A 22976-nucleotide genomic window follows, 5' to 3' on the forward strand; every position below is an offset into this window, starting at 1 on the left:
AGTGTCCCTGGACAGGCATGGAAGTGGCTTTGACACCTTTAGAAACAGAACTATTGGCCTCGGGGTGACTGGGTGGCTCAGTGGGTTAAAGCTGCTGCCTTTGGCTTGGGTCATGATCTCAGGGTCCTGGGATCGAGCCCCGCATTGGGCTCTCTGCTCAGCGGGGAGCCTGCTTCCTCCTCTCTCTCTGCCTGCCTCTCTGCCTGCTTGTAATCTTTGTCTATCAGATAAATAAATAAAATCTTAAAAAAAAAAAAATAAAGAACCATTGACCTTGCCAGAGCACAGTGACTAATGACAGGAAACAGGAAAACAAAGTAAAATACTTTCTCCTCCCACAAAAGCTCCTTTCCCCAGCCAGCGGGTAGAAAGAATCTGGGTCTAAATCCTTGTTGTGTCCTTACCAGCACAGTGTCTCTAGACCTTTCCGATCTTTAGTTGCTTCATCTGTGAAATGGGAAAATGATATTCCCCACCTTGCAGGGGCCCTCAGTTATACAGAATAATAAATTAAATCAGATGTAAAAACTTAAATTTAAAAATATCTTAAAGATCACGGACACATGGTAAGCACGTAATGGAACTGGCCATCTGCAGATGCTCTTCCCACCAATGCCATCCTATACGGTGACCAGCCCCAGTGACTTACTTGTCCACTTACAGAAAAGGTAAATTACAGCTCGTGGTTCTTGACCACAGTTCATACACACAAAGCTGGAGATGGTGGGGGGCTAGCTTGGGTTGGAGATCATGCTCTGAGGGATGGGGCAAATCACTTAAACCTCTCAGAGCCTCAGTATCTTCACTTCTAAAATGAGGAAAATGGCACTGCCTGGCTCCCAAAATTTTTACAAGGGTCAAAAGCAAAAAAAAGACTCTTAAGTAAATGTCAGTGACTGTTGAAATATCCCTCCGACAATTAATGAAACTATAATGTCCAGATTCAACATGTCAACATTAAAAAATGAAGACTAAGAGAATGCACGGTTTAGGGCTTTCTTCTTCACTATTCGGTTTGACTGAGTAGCGTACGGCTTCGGACCAGAGTCAGTGACAGGAGGCCTGAACCCATGGCCACTCTTCAGCCACTGACTTGAACTGCTTGAAGTTCCAAAAGTATTTTTTATACCTTTCTCTTCCCTTTCCCCTCCTCCCCTCTCCAGCTATATCCCCCTCAACCTGATCAAATTCTCCAAAGACCTCGTCGTTTTCTGCCACTTGAAACATCTTCCTGTCTTCAGTGTGCACGTGTGGGTGGTGGGAGAGAGGAGAGGAGACACATCAAGAAGGCTGTGGCCTGGAAGGAACAACTGGGAGGGTCTTGGTGCCATGGCATCCATATCAAGCTCTTTTATGGCCTTGCCTTCTGATAGCGGGGCTCTGAGAGCTGCGTGTCAGAAGGCAGCAGGGCAAAGGGGACTTAGAAAAGGGAAACTGTCTGATGACACGGTCAGGAGTCTTACAACAGTGAGCGGGTTGCAAGCCTTCTGGTCCCTTCCTGCCCAGCCCACATTTGGGTATTTCACTTGAAGCTCACCCAACAACAACAGGAGAAAGTTCAGTCAGAATCAACAAAGAGCTAAAAGCAGGAGGGAACTAGAAGGTCACAGGAAGCCATGGTGAGTGTCAGCCTCCCTGCTGTGAAACACCCACAGGCAGCACAGTATGGGGCAATGAACCATGACTCTGATGACTATGACAGAATTCTGGGGAAGGATCCCAGTCCCTGGGACAGCCCTCCGCAGGGACTCTGAGTTCTTCCCCAGAACTTCATGGAATTTGTAATATACCCAGGCTCCAGTGTGGCCAGGATTAAAGCTGAGAAGGCAAGGTCAGAAGCCTCATTCTGGTCCTTCTAGACCCTGCTTGGAAGCTACTCTCAACCCCAGCACCAGGGGCTTGCCATGCTCTGGTGCCTGGAAATGAAGGACGTCCAATTCTATTGAGTTCATTCATTCATTCGTTCAACCATTCATTTATTCGCTGTTGACCTGACGTAACTGTGTGTGTGTGTGTGTGTGTGTGACCTGAATAGCAAGTGGTTTCCTCTTCATTAAAAACCTGTGTCTGCCTGCTTTCACTCAGATGTTAAAAGTCTGTACAAAGTGAAAGGCAAAGGCAAACAATTCAGGATTATCTAGTATTTTACTATTTAATTTAATTATTAAAATTATATATGCATCATAAAAATACTAATTGCATAGAGGGAAAGTGAATGGGGAAAATACTGGAAGATTTCATATAAGAAAGCTAAAACAACGCCTATTTCACGCTGGGAGTATTTGAGAGGATTTTTTTGTTTCTTTATGTTCTTATTTTCCTGTAGTTTTACAAATAAGAATCTTGCTTGTAAAAGTGATATTTTCATAAATACAACCAAAGAACTGGATACATCGAGGGGACAAAAGGAATGGGGGGAGGGTATAAAAAGCATACATCTGTGCTTCAGTTCCCAAACACAAAGGATTAGAACCCATTCTATTTCATAAAATATTGGCAGACGACCCCGGCTCTCTTTTCGGCCAAGTACTCCAAGTGCCCCTCCCATCGCATCAGGACACCCATAGGGCGCCCACCTTCCGCCTGGTTCCTAGGAGCAAAATGCCAGTCAGCCTTGGGGCAACCATCCCGAAGCTATTTTTTTCCTTTGTGGCCTTCTTTTGAGGCATTGTTTTTAGCCAGGAGAACAGTGTACCTGGTTTGTGACAGAAGCTTCCAGATCCTGGTCAGAGGCTGATAGGGCCCTTCCCTATCTCCTATTGCCAGACATCCTGCTACTCATGTTATCTGCCTGGCCCTTTAAGGTTACTGAATTTGGAATCAATGGGTTACAGGAGGAAAGTGTTTATTAATTTTCCAGTCCATTTCAAACTTCTGGCCCCTAGACAGTCACCACTGCTAAAATACAGCCTACAGTGGATTTCTGAGAAGGTGAGGAGAATTCACCTTACCGTGGCATTCTGGAGGAGGAGAGCTCCAGTTCCCAGAGCGCAAGCACCGCAGCACGCTTGCTCCCACCAGGTGGGAGCCTTCGCTGCACGCAAAGTGGCAGGTTGATTCGTACCTAAAGGCACCAAGTGGGTGGGAGCAGTTCACCTGCCCCTTGTTTGGAGCCAGAAGATCCTGGCACTGCAGAGCTGCAAGTAAGAAAGTGAGGGAGTGAGGACAGAGTAACACACAGGTACACATTAATTTTGACCGCTTAATCCTTTCTAGGGCCAAGAACGGGGGTTTCTGAGTGGGGACTGTTTAAACTGGAGGATGAGAAAAGCCTCCATCACAATGGCACATGGAGAAATTTATACGGAAAACTCATTGTTAAGCATTTTGGCATTTTGGCAATATGCATGAACAATTTTCAAAAGATCATATTTTTAGATTCAAGAATGTATGCTAAGAATGTAATCAAGATGCATAGCAAAAAATCAATTCAGAGATTTTTTTTGAATGAAGACATTACTTTTCAGAGCAAAATACTGAAAATAAACGGAAATGCCACTGATCAGAGGCTGATAACAAATTATGCTGAATCGATGGAAGGAGTACTAAAGGTCGCTAAAAATGATCTATTTCATCTTGGAAAGGTATGGGAGGTATCTCAATGTACAATGTTCAGTGAAAAGTGAATAAAAATTACATATATGCTATGATCTCAATCATGTAAAACAGACGGTCAGAGAGAACAGGTGCACTGTAATATGATAAGTCTTTTCTCATTGTAAAAATGTGAACAATAATTCTAACTACCTTATGGAGATATGTAACTACCCTATGGAGATTCTAAAGTGCTCAGTAAATATTATCCGTGGTCGACAGATATTACCGGGGACAGCAGCAAGCAGCAGCAGCTCGTGCTGACAGATGGCAGTAACACCACTGGAAGCAGACCCTGACCGTCTCTTTCTCTTTCTCTTTCTCTTCCCAGAAAACACCTGGGAAGCCTGGCCGCGGAGTTATTGAGATCACATCTCAGGAAGCTAAAGAGAGTAGCCAACCGTCTTGGGGTGTGATAAGACATTTACGTGCCTGGAGACAAGAATGGCCCCAGAGGGATTCTCTTAAGATCTCTCCCTCCCTTTTAAGCACAGCAAAGCTCCCTTTTGTGTCTGTCTCTCAGACACATTCACGACACATCCCACTGCCCTCGCCCTCACGGTGTATGGTCATCTAGTCCCTCACTGTCTCATTTTTGGGTTCATTTTTCCATTTTTTTTTAATCGTGGTAGGATACACATGGTATAAAATTTACCACTTAACTACTTTTAAGTGCACAGTTCACTGATACAAAGTACACTCATCTCGCTGGGCAGCCATCACCACCGACCAGCGACAGAGCACCTGTCCTCATCGTGCACTCAACCTCCATACTCATCAAACAGGAACCCCGCAGTCCCCTCCTCTCAGCCCCTGGCAACCACCATTCTGCTTTCTGTCCATGATTTGAACTACTCCAGGGACCTTGTATGAGGGCACTCACCCCTTATCCTCATCTGTCTTCTTATGTCACTAAGCACAATGTCCCTGCGTTTCAGCCATGGTATAGCGTATGTCAGAATGTCCTTCCTTTTTAAGGCTAATAATATTTCATTGTATATCTCAACCACAGTTGTCTTCTCCATTCATCCATTCATGAAAACTTGGGTTGCTTCCATGTTTTAGTTATTATGAATAATGCTGCTATGGACATGAGTGTACAAACCTTTTTCCCTGTTTGCAACCCTGATTTCCAATTCCTGCCTCATTTTAAAATCAGGATATACTTAGATCCGGGGGATTCACATAAATTGCCCAAGGATCCCAGTAAATAGCAACACAAAATGCCAATGTTGCATTTCTAGGACGTGACTTCTGTGTGGAGTACTCCTTGTAAAAATAATAATCCTAGTGACTTCCTTATGCCTCTGCTCTCCTGTAAGAGCAAAATATAGAAAACATGAACTATCGAAGGAAGATTACTTTGTAAAATCAGATTGCAGACATAGGATTTATAAGGTAATGTTGTTATTTTACATACATTTGTAAACTCATAGCAGTTTTAAGCTCTCTTTGCACACATTAATTTACAACCATGAATGAGGCACGTAGGTAAGGCAGATAATAATACTTCCATTTTACAGGAAACACTGAACTTAAGAGAGACCAAAATCTTGTTGCCAGGAAATGATGGAACTAGACTAAATGCCTTGTGCATTAGTCTTCTACCGCCCTACGTTGTTCCTTGTGCATCATTCCTTCCTCCCAACCTGTCTCCTTTTCGTCATGCCAACACATTCCATCGGTCAGTGCAACTCTCGCCTTGAGCTCCAATACGCTGTAATGGACATGCACTTTGCTCACCCTTTCCTCCCTAGAGCCGACACAAAGGGTCTGGCACTAGTGGTTCTTGGTGAATGTTTGATGCATAAATGCCTTACTTCAAACGCAGATGTGATGCCTAACCAACTGAGAGACACAGAAGGAACGTTCCAAGGTCACAGTACCTTGACACACCGGTGCTGGCGCTGTCCACTGTCCCAACTCAGTACACTGGACTAAGTCAGCTCCTTCCAGCTTGAAACCCTCGGCACAGCGGAAGCTACAGCTGGTGTTGTCCTGGAATGCTCCTGAGGATGGGGAGCAGTCCATGCTGCCGTGAACGGGACTCTGCAGTGGCCCGCAGGCAATGGCTAAATGGGAGAAAGTTGTCGTTGAAACTGGGTCGTGGAAGGGCTCAGTTCCTTCTCAGGAAGACCTCTCAAGAGATGCATCTTTCCTACCAAAATTACCCACATGTCCAGAGCCCCGAATCCTCCCTTTTCCAAAATGGAAACTGCGTAGGACACCTTCCTATGTCCTCTTTGCCTGGGTCACTCTCTTGCCCTTTGATTTCAGCTTAGACTGCACTCTCCTTAGGAAACCTTCCCTGGCCACCCCAGATCAGGACTAATGACTCCTTTAGTGCGCTCTCCATGCCCCTTGCACCTGCAGACACTGTCCGAGCACTACCCCTTGGGCCACAGGCTCCTGGAGGCTGGGCTCAGTCATTCTGAGCTGGATCCCAGGGCCTGGCTCTTTAAATATTTACTCTTTACTTAAATTAAATACTCTTTAAATATTTACCGGTCGTATTTGTGGAATTGGATCTGGAAAGAGCTGACATGGAATAGGCTGGACTTTTAAGGAAAAAGCTGGGATAATAGAGCCCATTGTTGATACACTATCACCCGGGCTTATAAAATGATATTGAGTGGGTCATATCTCTGGAACACAGGATGTCAACTTCATCAGACTTTGAATGCCAAGTGAGTGCAGTCCAAGGAGAGTTCCTGCATGAAATTAATCCCTGAGTGACCCCAGTTCTGATGAAGTCAGATTTCTTCATGCACTTCCTTGATAGAACATTTTGACTCCAAGCTATTCCTGCTTGGCTTTTTGTTTTGTTTTTGGTTTTCAGACAAAAGCTCCCATCAACCCTGGGCTTAGACCTCTGGTTTTTACAGAATCAGGGCCTCTAAGAACCAAAGATCCTCTAGTACTTCTTCTCTCTTCCTTTATGGATGAGAAAAGTGAGGTCTGGAAATGTTAAGTTACTTCCAAGTTCTGCTATCTGGACAGTAGCTGAGGTAGGCTTGTAATCAAGTCTCCTGGGCACTCGCTCATCCAATATTCAATTTCCTGCTGCCCTATCCCTCTTTCTGCTTAATGAGCTGAGGGTATGAGGCAACTGCACGGAATTCAGCCTCGTGCTCTTATGCAAGGATGGAAGGTTGTGTCACATCCTCAGCCAGGACAGCCTGCCTCCCTCCAGGATCAAAGTCACCTCCAAAAACTTCAACAGGGAATTCCCCTCTTTGTCCTAATAGCCACGTTCCGACTTCCTCTGAAGCAGAGGCCTTGTCCCACAGCTTGTATTGCCAGTGAGGCAGGAAGGGGAAAAAAAGAGATAGAAATTGAGTGACCGGTCTAACGCTAACTACTTCACCGATGCTATTTCATTGCATACTTTTTACATCCTTCATGCTCACAAAGCACCTGGGAACTCTTAGCTCATTTCATGGGTGAAGAAACCATGCCTCCTGGAGGCTGAAACACCTGTTCCACTGTCAGAGCCTGGAGGAGGCTTTCCTGAGGTGAAGAGCCCCTGATCGGGCCAATGTGCCATGACCCTTCCTGGGTGGAGGGGGGCAACGGAAGGAAACTCCTACCTTCACAAGCTGGCGAGGGTGCGGTCCACTGGCCAGAGCCCGTGCAGCGCAGAGAGGCCCAGCCCCTCACCTGGTAGCCAGGTTCGCATCCAAATTTGCAACTGGAGCCATATGCAAACGCAGAGAGGGGGTGGACACAGTCCATGGTTCCTTTGCCAGGGGCTTCCAGGAGGGGACACTGCACAACTGGAGAGAAGCACCAAGGAGAGAAAGAGAGAGAGAGATACTAAGAAAGGAAAAACCAGGCCCACAGCTGGAAGACGATGATGAAACTACCTCAGGAAATCCAGGTGCAGCTAGGAATCTGTGAGGGTCAGAGACCTTCACGATGTTTGTCCAGACTTGGGGACCAGTCCACAGGGTGACCTCAGTCTTAAAATATAAAAGGAGTCCTCCAAGCTCTTCCTAACGTCCTCCATTCCCTTTACCTCTAAGAACCTGTCCTGGTAGATCTTCTACCAGATCTTGTGTGAAATTTATGAACGGGGCCTGTTCTAAAACTGTTCGAGGGCTGTGGGTTTGGGAGAAGGGAGGACTTGTGAGTGGCGGGTGGAAGGAGGGTCAGGTTGTGGCCGTTCAGGCCAACGTCTCCATAGCTGGCCACTGCCATCTGTACTCGCAGCAAGAACAGGGCATGGTGGACATTATCCAAACCCAATCCCCAGAAACTCACCTTCACACACTGGGGCTGCGGCTGTCCACACCCCTGAGGCCATGCACTGCACCACCTCCGATCCAACTAATGCAAATCCCTCTTCACAGCTAAAGTGGCAGCTGGTCCCGTACAGGAAGGCCTCGGCCGAGTGTGGACAGGTCATGCTTCCTCGCTCAGGAGTCTTCAGGGGTGGGCACTGGGCAGCTACAAACAACCCCAGAGTAATGGTGTGAGCCCTTGGGTTATGCCCAGTGCCAGGGAAAGCTCGGGATGCTACAGTGGCTATCGAAACCTTCCCTCAGTGATGGGAGAGGTGACAGAACTGGTTGGTTCAAAGGTACTTTCAGGGGCACCTGGGTGGCTCAGTGGGTTAAAGCGTCTGCCTTCGGCTCAGGTCATGATCTCAAGGTCCTGGGATCAAGCCCCACATCGGGCTCTCTGCTCAGTGGGGAGCCTGCTTCCTCCTCTCTCTCTGCCTGCCTCTCTGCCTACTTGTGATCTCGGTCTGTCAAATAAACAAATAAAATCTTAAAAAAAAAAACTTTCAGCAATTGTTTTGAAAGACCCAAACATCCTCATGGTTCATTTACTTTTTGAAGAAGCAACGTAAAATTACCAAATTAATAATACTCAGCCCTAAGGCCTCATTATTATACTCTATTTGCTTTGCAACTGACAAAGACAGAGCCTGTCTCTCTTTGTGATGCTTTTGCCTAAGAATCAAGAATTACACCGATTACCTCACTCTACAGATACAAAGCATCATGAAAATCAAAATTAGTGTTACTCTTATTGATGGGCAATATCAAAAATCAGAATTCCCCATCTAATGTGGATCCTCATGATTTCTCATATTTTTTTTTTAATGGAGAAAGTTTGTTTTCCTCCTCTGAAATTCTAGTAGTCAGTGAGGATGGAGAGAATAGGGTCCACATACCGACACATTGCGGTGGCTCACTCGTCCAGACTCCAGAAGCCAAACATTCCAGCTTGCTGGGCCCATTTAGTTCGTACCCTTCTGTGCAGTGGAACCTGCACTCTGAAGTGAAGGAGAAGTTTCCCAGAGGGTGGCTGCAGTTCATGAATGCTTGCGGAGGGAGATCGAGATCCCCACACTCTCTGACTGTGGGGACAAAATATTGATTTTCTTTCTCACTGCAGGTTTAAAGACAATGTCAGGTTTGCTAGACATTGGAAGCTATTTGTATAACCCTCTGAATCCCATCTCTCTGGGCTTCTAACCCAACCTGGTCCTCTTTACTTGGTGCTTTGGTATTGGCTGCATCTTGGGAAATAATCAGTCTTTCACCGGTTTTTATCAAATGAGCAATATCAGCCTTTGCTTTGCTTTCTTTATGTTTCTTTTACCCTTTAGGATTTTATGAGTCAATGTTCCAAGAAGGAAATGTTTTCCCCAGAGTGTATGTCTTGGGACAGTTGGAGTGGGGCAGACTCACAGATCATGGAGGGGGCCAGGGCTAGCCTTTACTCACTGGTGAGTCTCCAACATGATTCTTTCCCTGGAACCACCTCCAGCACAAGACCAACGACCACAATAATATCAATAAAAGAGTGGCCTCACCATATTCACATTCTGGCCCATAGAATCCGGGGAAGCAGGAGCAGGTGTAGTTCCCGATGGTCTCGATGCACTCTCCTTGCTTGCTGCACGACATGTCCTGGCAGGAGGCTGCATGGATTCAGAAGGACCAGAATCATGGGCATTCCCAGAAGGCATGAAGAAAAGCGGGGTTATTCCCCAGGCCACAGACTCAGCCCCTCTTGGGTTAGACTGAGCTGGCCAAACAACAGAAAATGACCGTGTCCTCTGTTGGGCCAGCCTGGCCCCTGTGAAGGACATTGTAGGAACCCACCAGAGCATTGCCTGGCTTCCATTTTAGGCTGAGCTAAGTGTTTCCTAAGGAGGAATGGCTATGTGAGGCAGAGAGACAAAGAGCCACCAACAGATGTGTAGACAGAGACACTCCTCTATGTGGTATGAAATAGGTTGTGGCTTTTAACCAAGAATATTCTTAGAGTTGTATTACAGAAACCCCTGTGACAGTGCAGCGTAAAGTTTAGGAAGCAGATGTGGGCAGCCACACACACGTGATCAGAATCCTGGCTCTGCTGCCTACTATTAAGGGACTCAGACAAGTTACTTCTCTGAAGCCAACCTGCACAAGATCAGGGCCAAAGCCCTTCCAGCCTTTTGTTCCTTTCAAATCTGCAGCCAGCATCACATGGTGGAGGAGCAGAGGAACAAACGAAACGCTAAGACCTCCTTGTGGCACATAACAGTTTCGTCAAGAGGTGTTTCCCAGGTCTCAGGATACCAGGCTTAGGTGTGGAGAGCATGACTGGCCAGCCAGGCCCATCTCAGTAAGTCTGAGCATAGATGGGCTGGAGTTTCTTTCCTGCAGGGGGCTCTTGGGGATGGACGGATGCACTCTGCACTAGGCACCTGATGGAGGGTTGGCATTAGAATCAGTACTCTCAAAGCACGGAGAATGTCTTTACTGATGAGGTCACAGGTGGGGGCAAGGTCTGAGGCTAGACTCTTTTCTGGTGGTGTTTCCTCAGCACCGAGCTGTGGCCACATGTGGTCCACTTTGGGGTCCATTACAAGAGAAAACTCATATGTCACATAGAGGGTTATACTAGATGACCTCTACATTCCCTCACAACTCTGAGATGTGAAAATTCTAGAAGTCATGCAGATTCCACAGGAGGACGTCCCTAAGGCAGCCGGCAAGTGTGGTGAAGCTGCACAGGGGCACTAGAAAGGGTTCCAAGGAACGGGAAGATGCAGGGGAAGCAGCAGCCACTAGATACTGGACAGATGTTTGGTCCACATCTTCCCTCCTATCGCCGCGACCTCACCCGGCTTCCCTGTCTGTCCTGTGCTCGTAGAGCACGCACATTCTGTTCCGATTGTAGCTTCCTCAGGACCTCAGAATGCTATACATGAGAAAACAGTCCCAGGTCTGTCCTTTACTCCACTTCAAGGAATCAGGCAGGTCAGAAATCGTCTATAACTTTGAATCCTCAGGAAAGGACATAATGATGATTCGCTAAATGAATCTTTTTTTTTTTTTTTTCCCTCCTGATAAGCTGTTGTGAGATGTAACAATCCTGACATTTAGAGAAGTGGTCCAACTTAATTTCTTGTTGCAGACGACATGTCGGCTTCTCATCTGTTTCCTACAGAGAGCTGATGGTTCCCTACACCCTTTCCAGCTTGGGTGGCAAAAACATGCCACGCAGGATAGTGGCTGCCTAGAGTGTTGTGTTTGGTGGAGCCAGAAACTCGACTGTGCGGCAAAATTGCAGCCATTAGCCATGTCCCCCGTTCCTGAAGGTTAGAGGAGAGGTATGACGCACGACCGTAGCTTTTAATCGCTTTCCTTCCTTGGGATTTTTTTGCAGTTTACTGGGGAAGGTGATCTTGGAGTGAGGGATGTTGAAGGTTGGGCAGGGAGGGGGAGCAGTGGCGAGCTGGAAACATCTACGGGCAACAAGAGAACCTTACAGGGACCGTTCCAGGGAGGCACGACCCAGGGAGTGTAGGGAGCTGGCCGGGAGGCCGCAGGAAGCACGGAGATTCTGGTCGTGTTCGTCCTGGCCTACAAAGAACAGGCCGTGATTGTTTACATTCATAAATTTGTTAATTCGTCGATAAATTATTTATAAAATGAGACCCAACTACAGGGCAATGCACTTACGGATACGTTTTCCCTCGGATGGGAGCTGGACAGGAGAAGAGAGAAACAGGAGAGGAGGAGGAGTTCTGAGGGGAGTGTTTACGATTCCCAGAATTTATCTATTTATTACTTGGTTTTGCTGTTTAAGTTCCATCAGTGAACACGTAATACATCATTAGCTCCTGACGTAGTGTTCAACGGCTCCTGAGCCGCCGTAACAGCCCGCGCTCCTCGCCACACGTGCCCTCCTTAACACCCATCCCCCCACCCCTCTCCCCTCCGCAGCCCTCAGTTCGGCTCCGGGAGCCCCGAGTCTCTCTCGGTTCGTCTCCGTCTATGGTTTCCTCCCATTCAGCCACCCTCCCCCCACCCGTGGCCCCCGCGCCATTCCTTACATTCCGCGCAGGAGGGAAACCCCGTGGTAACTGCTTCTCCGCGTGACTTCCTTCACTCAGCCTAACCCCTCTGGGCCCGGCCGCGTCGGTTTTAGAACGGCCACGGCGGAGGGCGGCTCTTTTGCAAGACGCAGCGTCAGAGCGCTGGGGACCGGGCAGCCCCGGGCCGTGTCTCCGCGCAGCCGCAGCGTGGGGGAGGCGCGTGAGGCAGCCCGGCTGGTCTGTGAGGACGACGCGCGAGCGCGCGACTGAGAAGGCCGAGCCGCGGCGCGTGCGCTCTCCCGGAAGCAGACACAGCCCGTCACCCCTCCCCGCGCCGCACCCCGCCCCCACCGTCCAGCACCCGCGCGCGCTGCTGAAGGGAAGCGGTAACACGCGGTGTCCGTCCCGGCCTCGTGCTGGCTCCTGAGAACGGGGGGCGGAGGGCACGGCGGCGCTCGTGGCTACACAGCACCCGCTTTGGATCAAGAGTTTGGAACCGGCTCCGCCGTGTGGCTCGGAACCCCGCGCGCGCTCCTCACTAGCCCGAGCCTTTGTCTCGTCAGCGACCTGAGGGAACCAGAGGGTCCGGCTGACGAGGTTCGCCCCAGGACTGGACCCGGCGGACGGCCGAGCCCCGAACCGACCGCAGGGCCCGCGCCGCACGGATGGGCCGGCGGCCGTGCAGCCGCGGCTCCGGGCCGTGGCGCAGCGCCTCTCCGCGTCTCCTCGGGCAGCGAGGGGCAAGAAAGCTCTGGACGTCGGTTCGGGGACACGAGACCGCCTGAGCACAATGAGGCAGTGGGTCCAGCGACCCAGAAACGACGGTGAAATTCGAGTCTCAGAAACCCGGTTCCTGTCCTCCCCGTCGTCCGTGCCTCGGGCCGCTCAGTGCCGGGCCTGCCGTGGCTGGTTCTCTGCTGTCGCAGCCCCGACTCTGCGACCGCGTGACCGACCCGGGGGACGCGCCGCCGCGAGCGAGCCGGGCGCGGGCTCTCACCTGCGTAGCACAGCGCGCGCTTCCGCTTCCCGCACGGCTCGTCGTTCCACTGGCCCGGGGCCGACGCGCTCTTGATGTAGATCTCCACGCAGTCCTGGTTGTTCTTCTTGTTGTTGGGCTCGTGGTCGGCCCAGTTCGCCGCCTCCTCGGTGAGGGGCTGTTTGGTTCCCACCCACGTCCATGTCTCGCCGACCTTCCGGATCCCGATCCAGTAGTACGAGCTGGAGTACGGTATGACCTCATTGAGGTGAGCGATTTCCTTTTTATTCTGGATGGCCACTAAGTCCGTGTAGTGCTTCTGGCAGAACACCCGCGAGTAGTTCCAGGAATACGCTTTTGTGCTGTAGTGGTAGGTCCACGCCGCCACTTCTTCCTGCTTTATTAAGTCTGAGGAGAGAGAGGGATGGCCAGGTTAGCGCCCTGACCCCGCACAGTTCCTGAGCGTGAAGACAATCCCGCGTGGCTCCGAAGAGCTTCCGACCGCAGGGCCTAAAACAGGACTCTTCCCTGTCTGACCTAGTTGTTCTGAGGAAGAACACGAGTTTCCATCTTTCATCTAAAAAGATACCCATGGGGCGCCGGGGTGGCTCAGTGGGTTAAGCCGCTGCCTTCGGCTCAGGTCATGGTCTCAGGGTCCTGGGATCGAGTCCCGCATCGGGCTCTCTGCTCAGCAGGGAGCCTGCTTCCCTCTCTCTCTCTCTCTGCCTGCCTCTCCATCTACTTGTGATTTCTCTCTGTCAAAAAAAAAAAAAAAAAAATCTTTAAAAATATACCCATGAAGTCAGAATGGGAAATTGTATTCTGAGGACCCTGAGGATTAGAAATTTGTAGTCACAGTGATAACAGACTTGGGCTGTCTCATCGTCTCCTCCTTTTATAAGTGGGGCAGACGTATTAAGTAATTTGCCCAATTTAAGGGACACACAAAATGGCTCAGTGGCTCCTTTTGCTCTACAGGTTCTACCTCCTCACCTGTAAAATAAGATGTTGTATGACCTGGAGTCTGCCTGCTGGCCCAGCCTCATCACCCACCATATTTACCTTCTTAGCAGATAGACTCCCACTCTGTGCCTTTGCAGTGCTCTTCCTGCTATTCCGGCTGCCCTCCCCACGTGGGCCTGCAGAATGGGCCTCCCCATACTTTCCAGGACTCGCCCAGGTAGGCTCGCTGCCCCTTCCTCCAGGCTCCTGCTGCACCTTATCTCTGCCTCTACCACCCTTATCACTGGGTGTGGGAATGTCTCTTCCTGTGACGGCAAGATTAGGAATCTTGGTAGTGCTCTGTTTTCATCTCTGGGTCCCTTAACCAAGCACAGAGCGTGGCACCTCACAGGTGTCCCAGAAATACTTGTTGAGTGAAACACAACGTGTTTGTGACCCAGGCAGGTCACAAATCAAGTCTCCTGACCTGCAGTCTCACAGTCATTCCGCCGCTCTTGACTGTTTCTCTCTGATAAATTATGCTGTGTCCTCCACTTCCGCTCACTCACGTGTTAAAACAAGCCTTTTAAGATATGTTTGTGATATTAAATGAAATAAGGGGTGTGCCCTTCAAAAGTGTAAGGGGCACTCTGAGGGAAGATAATATTTTTGTAGCCAGTGGGAACTCACCGGGGCCAGGAGAGGCCAGATCCCATGTGAAGAAGTGTACAGGGCAGGCAATCAGCCCGGGAAGTGGCCGTCTTTCCTGTTTATAGAGGCTCATTCCTACTCAACCCTGTCCTCTGCTGCTGGCATGATGGTCATGCTGGTCTCTCCCTCACTGACTCCTCTATTGCAGTGCTTTGCCCTAAAACTTTATTCTGGTGTCACCACGGCTGCAATATTGACCTCCATGGAGATTAGGCAGTTTTACCTCAATCAGCCCCTTCTTCCATAATAACATATTCAAAACTATGTTTTACAGTTGTAGTGGTTTAAGTAAATACATCTATGAATACTGTATACTAAGACATTTTTGTGAGTCCCTAATGGTACTGTGGACCAGTGTCTGCTGGGCCTAATGGATAATTGGTCCTGGAGATGTTCATTTCAGTTTTTCCAGAGTTTTTCCAGAAGTGTGATGGTGTTGGGTGCATTTTTTCCCCAGGCATTTGGGTGAGAAGAGTATTTCCATGCCTCACAACAACTGGCTACCATCCTTAACTTCTCCTACTTGGAGAAGGTCTCCTCCTTACTCAGGGCCAGATGAAGGGTTAACATAAAGTTTACCAAAGATCAGGGCACTGAACCAAAGGAGCTGGGCTGTTCTGAGGACCACTCTGTGAAATCTCCAGTTCCAGATGGCTTTTAGGCAGCTGGCCTGAAACAAGAAAAGAAAATTCTTTTTAGGATCGATGTGAAATCAATGAAGCCAAAAAAAAATTCTTGTCCATAATCAGTATATTGAGTTATAATCCTCCCTGTTTCCAGTGAGGGTGGAGGTTCAAGCCCTCTGCCTCCTTCTTGTTTCTCACTACTCTGCTTCCGAGTTGTACCCTGCACCATAGCCGAGGACAGAACTTGTTTCTTCTTTCATTCAAGATATTTGTCAAGTAACTACTCTGTGCAACTAATATTTTTTGTTTATGGAACATTCTGTAATATGCACATAAGAAAAAGATTGTCATTGTTATTATGCAATAATCTCCCTTTAAGAACTAGTATGCCACACCCTAAAGTACTAGGAAGTTGCACACAGACTCCCTGACTGACCTGTGCTTTGATGCCTGGGGCAGCAGTGAATTATCCTGTGCTACACCATCTACTCTGTGTTATTGATCTATGTTTTATCTTCTTGCTTGTCAATTTCAGCCTATGTCCACAGTATTATTCAATAAGTAATATATATGCATAACACATATATAATAAACTTACTCCCTTTGGATCAATAGCAAGTGTTATTTCTAATTAGTTCCCTTCTGTTGGGATTTCATCAGATCTGTTAACATTTTCAAAATGTTTTTAGGCAAGGGGAGGAGCAAGATGGCGGAGGAGTTGGAAACCTACATTTCATCTGGCCCCAGGAGTTCAGATAGACAGTTACCAAACCATCCTTAACACCTAAAAACTCAATGGAAGATTGATGAGAAGAGGAGCAACAATTCCATGAACAGAAAAGCGACAACTTTCTGGAAGGTCGGACGTGCAGAGAAGTGAACCCAAAGAGATATAGGGGAAGACAGACCGGGGGCGGGGGGGTTCTCCATCAGCCACTTACCGGCAGGTGAGAGAGCAGCGGGGCCTGATATTGGAACGTTTAGAAGTCTGCTCCACGGAGGGACATCGCTCCAGAGGCTAAGCGGGGGGGGGGGGGGGGGGGGGTAGAACCCTCGCGGGGACAGTGTGGTCTCAGCTCCCTCAGGGTTACAGGAAGACCCGGCGTGTCCAAGTGTGGCAGAGCTCCCGGGTATCAGAGCGGGGGAAGTTGGGGGCAGAGACAGAGCCAAGGAGGGGGCTTTCAGCTCAGGGTTGCCATAAACCCTGACCTGAGGCACATTCGGACACTGGTCTTCGAGCAGAGACCTCACAAATGGTAGATCGGGGAGACCCTCCACCCTTTCTTCTCTGGAAGAAGTGGCGGGGGAGCGCGGCAGGAATCTGCTAGGTTTGGAGACTCCAAACAGGGCCATGCACCAGAGATAGAGATGCTTGGTCACAAGCCGGAGGAGCTCAGAGCACGGCCGGAGACCAGGGAGACGGGAGGAACTGACGGCTTTTCTCTCAGGTTGCACTGAGGAGCCGGGCCCTGAGCTCTGGGCACCTCCTGCCAGAGACTGGGTGGCTGCCATCTTCATTCCCGTCCTCCAAAGCCAGAGGGAAAGCACTCAGGGAACAAAAAGCTCTGAGCACGACCTAGAACACATCGCTTAGCTCAGCCCCTGGCAAGGGCGGTGTGGTTCCGCCTCTAGCAAAGACATTTGAGAATCACAGCCAACATGAAATGTGTGTTTCTTTCCTTAAAATTTTGGGATACAGCTTCTTAGAGACCAAAATCTAGTGTATGGCTTTGTTCTAGCTCCCGCCTGATCACATTCTCTCCTTTTTTTAAAAAATATTTTTTTCTTTCTTTTTTCAACCAACTTCTTATCACATTAATTCTTTTTTAAAAATCTACTTAAATTTTTATCTTTACAGTCATATTCTATCCATTCTATCCCTTCATCATGTTTACCTTTATTTTTGTATATATGTAAGTTCTTAGTTCTTTAAAATTTGGGGAGGCAGTTTCTTCTAACAGACAAAAATATACCCACAATCAGCTGTGTGGCTCTGTTCTATTCACCAGCCTGAGATAGACACACACATACAACATATATATATATATTTTTTCCCTTTCTTTTCACCCCAGTTTTGAGTCTTTTCTGATTTGTTTAGTATACATTTTTCTGGGGTTGATCTTACCCTTTTAACATTTTGTTCTCTCATTCATCTATTCTCTGGACAAAATGACAAAGTGGAAAAATTCACCTCAAAAAAAAAAAAAAAAGAGTAAGAGGCTTGAGACCTAATCAATATGGACAAAGAGAATCCCCCTCAAAGTCAATAAAAATAGGTCAACACCCCATCATCTAATAGTAAAACTTACAAGTCTCAGAGACAGAATGAAAATCCTAACCTAAAAGCAGCTGAGAACAATAGGCCTATAGTATACAATGGTAAAAATATTAGACTGACAGCAGACCTGTCCACAGAGACCTGGCAGGCCAGAAAGGACTGGCATGATATATTGAGAGCACTAAATGAGAAAAACATGCAGCCAAGAATACTACATCCATCTAGGCTATCATTGAAAATAGAAGGAGAGATTAAAAGCTTCCAGGACAGGGGCGCCTGGGCGGCTCAGTGGGTTAAGCCGCTGCCTTCGGCTCAGGTCATGATCTCAGGGTCCTGGGATAGAGCCCCACATCGGGCTCTCTGCTCAGCAGGGAGCCTGCTTCCCTTCCTCTCTCTCTGCCTGCCTCTCTGCCTACTTGTGATCTCTCGCTGTCAAATAAATAAATAAAATCTTTAAAAAAAAAAAAAAAAGCTTCCAGGACAAATTAAAACTAAAAGAATTTGCAAACACCAAACCAGCCCTATAGGAAATACTGAAAGGGGTCCTCTTAGCAAAAAAAGAGCCTAAAAGTAGTAGATCAGAAAGGAATAGAGACAATATACAGTAACAGTCACCCTACAGGCAATAACAATGGCACTAGATTCATATCTTTCAATAGTTACCCTGAATGTAAATGGGCTAAATGCCCCAATCAAAAGACACAGGGTATCAGAATAGATTAAAAAAACAACAACAACAACAAAAAACAAGACCCATTGATAGGCTATCGGCAAGAAACTCATTTTAGACCCAAAGACACCTCCAGATTTAAAGTGAGAGCGTGGAAACAATTTACCATGCTAATGGACATCAAAAGAAAGCTGGGGTGGCAATCTTTATTTTTTTAAAAGATTTTATTTATTTATTTGACAGACAGTGATTACAAGTAGGCAGAGAAGCAGGCAGAAAGAGGAGGAAGCAGGATCCCCGCTGAGCAGAGAGCCCGATGCGGGGCTTGATCCCAGGACCCTGGGATCATGACCCGAGCCTAAGGCAGAGGCTTTAACCCACTGAACCACCCAGGCGCCTGGGGTGGCAATCTTTAAATCAGATAAATTCAATTTTAAGCCAAGACTATAACAAGAGATGAGGAAGGACACTATGTCGTACTTGGGTCTGCCCAACAAGAAGATCTAACAATTTTAAATATCTATGTCCCTAACATGGGAGCAGCCAATTATATAAACCAATTAATAACAAAATCGAAGAAACACATCGACAATAATACAGTAATAGTAGGGAACTTTAACACTCCCCTCACTGAAATGGACAGATCATCCAAGCAAAAGATCAACAAGAAAATAAAGGCCTTAAATGACACACTGGACCAGATGGACATCACAGATCCATTCAGAACATTCCATCCTAAAGAAACAGAATACACATTCTTCCCTAGTGCACATGGAACATTCTACAGAATAGATCACATCCTGGGTCACAAATCAGGTCTCAACTGGTACCAAAATGAATTATTGGGACTTCAAGATAAAAAACTTTTGCACAGCAAAGGAAAGAGTCAACAAAACCAAAAGACAACCGACAGAATAAGAGAAGATATGTGTAAATGACATATCAGATAAAGGGCTAGTATCCAAAATCTATAAAGAACTTATCAAACTCAACACCCAAAGGACAAATAATCCAGTCAAGAAATGGGCAGAAGACATGAACAGACATTTCTGCAAAGAAGACATCCAAATGGCCAACAGACACATGAAAGAGTGCTTCACATCACTCAGCATCAGGGAAATACAAATCAAAATCACAGTGAGATACCACCTTACACCAGTCAGAATGGCTAAAATTAGCAAGTCAGGAAACAACAGGTGTTGGTGAGGATGTGGAGAAAGGGGAACCCTCCTACACTGTTGGTGGGAATGCAAGCTGGTGCAGCCACTCTGGAAAGCAGCATGGAGGTTTCTCAAAAAGTTAAAAATAGAGCTACCCTATGACCCAGCAATTGCACTACTGGGTATTTACCCTAAAGATACAAATGTAGTGATCTGAAGGGGCACATGCACCTGAATGTTTATAGCAGCAATGTCCACAATAGCCAAACAATGGAAAGAGTCTAGATGTCCATCAACAGATGCATGGATAAAGAAGTTGTGGTATATATACACAATGGAATACTATGCAGCCTTCAAAAGAAATGAAATTTTGCCTTTTGCAACTATGTGGATGGAACTAGAGGGTATTTTGCTGAGTGAAATAAGTCAATCAGAGAAAAACAATTATATGATCTCACTGATAAGGTAATTTGAGAAACCATAAGAGACTCTTAATGTCACAAAACAAACTGAGGGGGGCCGGGGGAAGTGGGGTAGGGATCGGGAAGCTGGGTGATGGACATTGGGGAGGGTATGTTCTATGGTCTGTGCTGTGAAGTGTATAAACCTGGCGATTCACAGACCTGTACCCCTGTATGTTTAAAATTTTTTTTAAATTTTTACAAAAAAGGGTAATTTGAGAAACAAGACAGAGGAGGGAAAAATGAAATAAGATGAAACTACAGATGGAGATAATCCATATGAGACTCTCAATTTCAGGAAACGAACTGCGAGTTGCTGGAGGGGAGGGCTGTGAGAGGGATAGAGTAACTGGGTGATGGACACTGGGGAGGGTATGTGCTATGATCAGTGCTGTGAATTGTGTAAGACTGATGAATCACAGACCTGTACCCCTGAAATAAAAAATACATTATATGTTAATTGGAAAAAATTAAATGAGATAATGGAAAAGAAAAAAGTAAGACATAGTGATCAAGTAAAGACTTTAAGCTTAAAATTGTACTTTATTAGGTTAAAATTCTGCAAAGAAAGTGGAATACAAATAGTTATGAGAGGAGAGAAAAGAAATAATATAAAATTTCTTACTATCTGGAACTTACTTATGTTTTTTTTAAGTGGTGAGGGTTATTAGATCACTACAGTATTTACTTCCACTGAAATGAATATTAAGAAATGATGTGACATCTATTTATTATAAAAGGCTAATATTTACAATGTATTAGACATCCCCTCCGTTATAAGTTTAAAACTTAATGATCAAAGAAGTTAGCTTTCTACTTAAAAAGGTGTGAGAGTTTACACAACTTTCCAAAATTCTATCAGAGGCACAAGCAGCAAAAGCATTACTGCTGAAGAACACCATCATGCAGATTTCATGAAGGGGACCCCAGTATTCACCTTTGAACGTGAGCTGGGTTCCCCTAATATTCACCTTTGAATGTGTGCTGGGTTCCCCCTATATTCACCTTTGAACATGCACTGGGTTCCTTCTCCAGTAGACTGGAGGAGTATAGTATTTTTGATCTAGTGGTCCTCCCCATGGGCCCTTTGGAAGTGTTTGTTTCCCTGTACATTTCTCTGTCGAGCATTTCTAGAGGGTCCTCTGACTTAAGGGAATGTTCAAGGGAGTGCGTGGGAGGCTGATCAGGGGAGGCTGCTGCTTCACTGTCCATGCCCGACTCCAGCCACTATCCCAAAAGAGCTGTTTCACATTTTATTTATTTTTTTTTAAGACTTTACCCATCCATTTGACAGAGATCACAAGTAGGCAGAGAGGCAGGCAGAGAGAGAGAGGAGGAAGCAGGTTCCCCGCTGAGCAGAGAGCCCGACGTGGGACTCGATCCCAGGACCCTGAGATCATGACCCGAGCCGAAGGCAGTGGCCTAACCCACTGAGCCACCCAGGCGCCCCAGCTGTTTCACATTTTAACTAGCTTGTTTAAATGTTGAAATATGGTTCAAACAGAACTGAGAGAGAAAGAGAGTTTTTAAACATTTTAAGGTTTTCAAGGTGGATGTTGGGTTAACATAATGATTCTTATTCTTGCAGAACATTTGAATTCCTTTGAAAGATTGATAAAAGCACTGGTCAGGATTCTTCAAAAAATGCACAGCTGTAATTTGTTTTTAGACAATTTCAGACAGTTCATGGACAGTCCACATGTCCATGTTTAGTGGACTGCGAGTCCAAATCTCTGTGAACTTTAAGGCAACGGAGTAAGTCACTGGCAACAGACAAATGTTTTGTGTGTGAGCATAGAGAATGGATGATGCCTGAGAATCTTCCTTTGACTGGTCATTTTCCTCTGAAATTTCTCTGGGGTGGGCAGGCTTTCTCACCTCTGTTCCTGGTCTACACTGTCATCTTCAGCTCTAAGATCCTGGAGATTTTAAGGGCTGTTTCCATGTGTTATTGAGCTAGTTAAGTGTTGAAACAAGAGCAAATGTCTCTAAGAGAAACGGACATGGGTCTGCTAATCTGTAATGTTCTCTGGCTGTCGGCTTCAAACTGGAAGTCACTGGGAAACAGTCTGTGACTAGGTCATTATAATCATATCCTGTACCCTTGTAAACCTTTATTAAAGCTGCTTTACACTATAGTTCTCTTTAATTTTACTTTTCCTAAGAACTGAAAAAAATGGAATGAGGAGGGGGCAGGGACAAAATGCCAGACCAAGTGTTTTTTCCCTTGTCCACACTTTGCTTAGGAAGAAGTATTGGATGCCAGCAGGAGTCCCATGGCTGCCAACGTGGAGGGTGGCTTGCAAAGTGGGCAGAAATGGTGCCATGGGAAGGAATTCTGTTCCCCTGTCTACATTGTAGACCACAGCTTTGCACTTCTAAAGGCAGAGTTGACAATATGACCCCCCCTCCCCCGCTGGGACTGTTTGCCTTCTGCCCCAATCCTGATCTCTCTCCTTCCTCTATGGTTCAGGTTCTTGAACTTTCTACTTTCCCTTTATTCTCCAGCCTCCTCCAACCACCAGCCCATGAAACTGCTCTTGCTAACTTTACCACTGAAACCCTAATTACCAAACCCAGTGAACACTTTCCCTTCATATCTTCCTTGACCTTTCTCCACCAATAAATACTACTGAATACTTCCTTTTATTGAAAATGCTTCCGTTGTTTCTCTTGACTCTTATCTGACATCTTGAGCAATTTTGATGCGTCTTCCTCTGAATGTATGTCAGCCCACTGCTTGCCCTTGTAGAGATAGAGACTTCCCTAGGTTCCTGCCTCCATGACCCTATTCTCTTATCACTCCTCTGCTTTCTTGAGGTCTTCTTCTGGTCATCCGTGTGCCAGATGGCCCGCAGGCAGCATCTCCACCCCTGACTTCCCTCCTGAGCGTGACATCGGCAGTCCAAGCGCAAAGCAAGCCTGTGTGTGCAGAGTCAGAAGGTGCTGCTGGCAGACACTTCTCAAGGCCAAGATAACTTAGGTCTGAATCTCAGCGATAGTAGAAAGCAGACGCTTAATGCTTAATAAATATTTTATGAATGAGTGAGCAAATAAATTGAAGAACAAAGGCAGAGGAATGACTGAAGGTAAGACAAGTGGGTTCTGAGTAAGAAAACACTGAAAAAAATATGTGATGGTTATAACTCCGTATCAAAAGGCTACAGCAGTGGTTGTATCAAATTTAAAAGTATATTATGATGAGGCAGAAGAGCCCAAGAAAGCTGTGCAA

At 46.8% G+C, this 22976-nt stretch overlaps 1 protein-coding gene across 4 annotated transcripts in view; it reads right to left on the reverse strand.

Moving 5' to 3' along the window:
* Positions 1-22976, reverse strand: part of SELP (selectin P) — a 43162-nt gene that overhangs the window by 14435 nt on the left and 5751 nt on the right. For all 4 annotated transcript variants that reach the window (XM_059146877.1, XM_059146875.1, XM_059146874.1 and 1 more), the window contains exons 3-10: positions 15129-15219; positions 12918-13304; positions 9422-9529; positions 8777-8962; positions 7858-8043; positions 7185-7370; positions 5481-5666; positions 2952-3137 (exon numbers count right to left, since the gene is read on the reverse strand). In XM_059146877.1, the coding sequence (XP_059002860.1) occupies positions 2952-3137; positions 5481-5666; positions 7185-7370; positions 7858-8043; positions 8777-8962; positions 9422-9529; positions 12918-13304; positions 15129-15219 (1516 nt within the window). The remainder of the gene's footprint in view (positions 1-2951; positions 3138-5480; positions 5667-7184; positions 7371-7857; positions 8044-8776; positions 8963-9421; positions 9530-12917; positions 13305-15128; positions 15220-22976) is intronic.

The sequence above is a fragment of the Mustela lutreola genome, chromosome 14, assembly GCF_030435805.1.
Source record: "Mustela lutreola isolate mMusLut2 chromosome 14, mMusLut2.pri, whole genome shotgun sequence".
NCBI classification, from domain to species: domain Eukaryota; kingdom Metazoa; phylum Chordata; class Mammalia; order Carnivora; family Mustelidae; genus Mustela; species Mustela lutreola.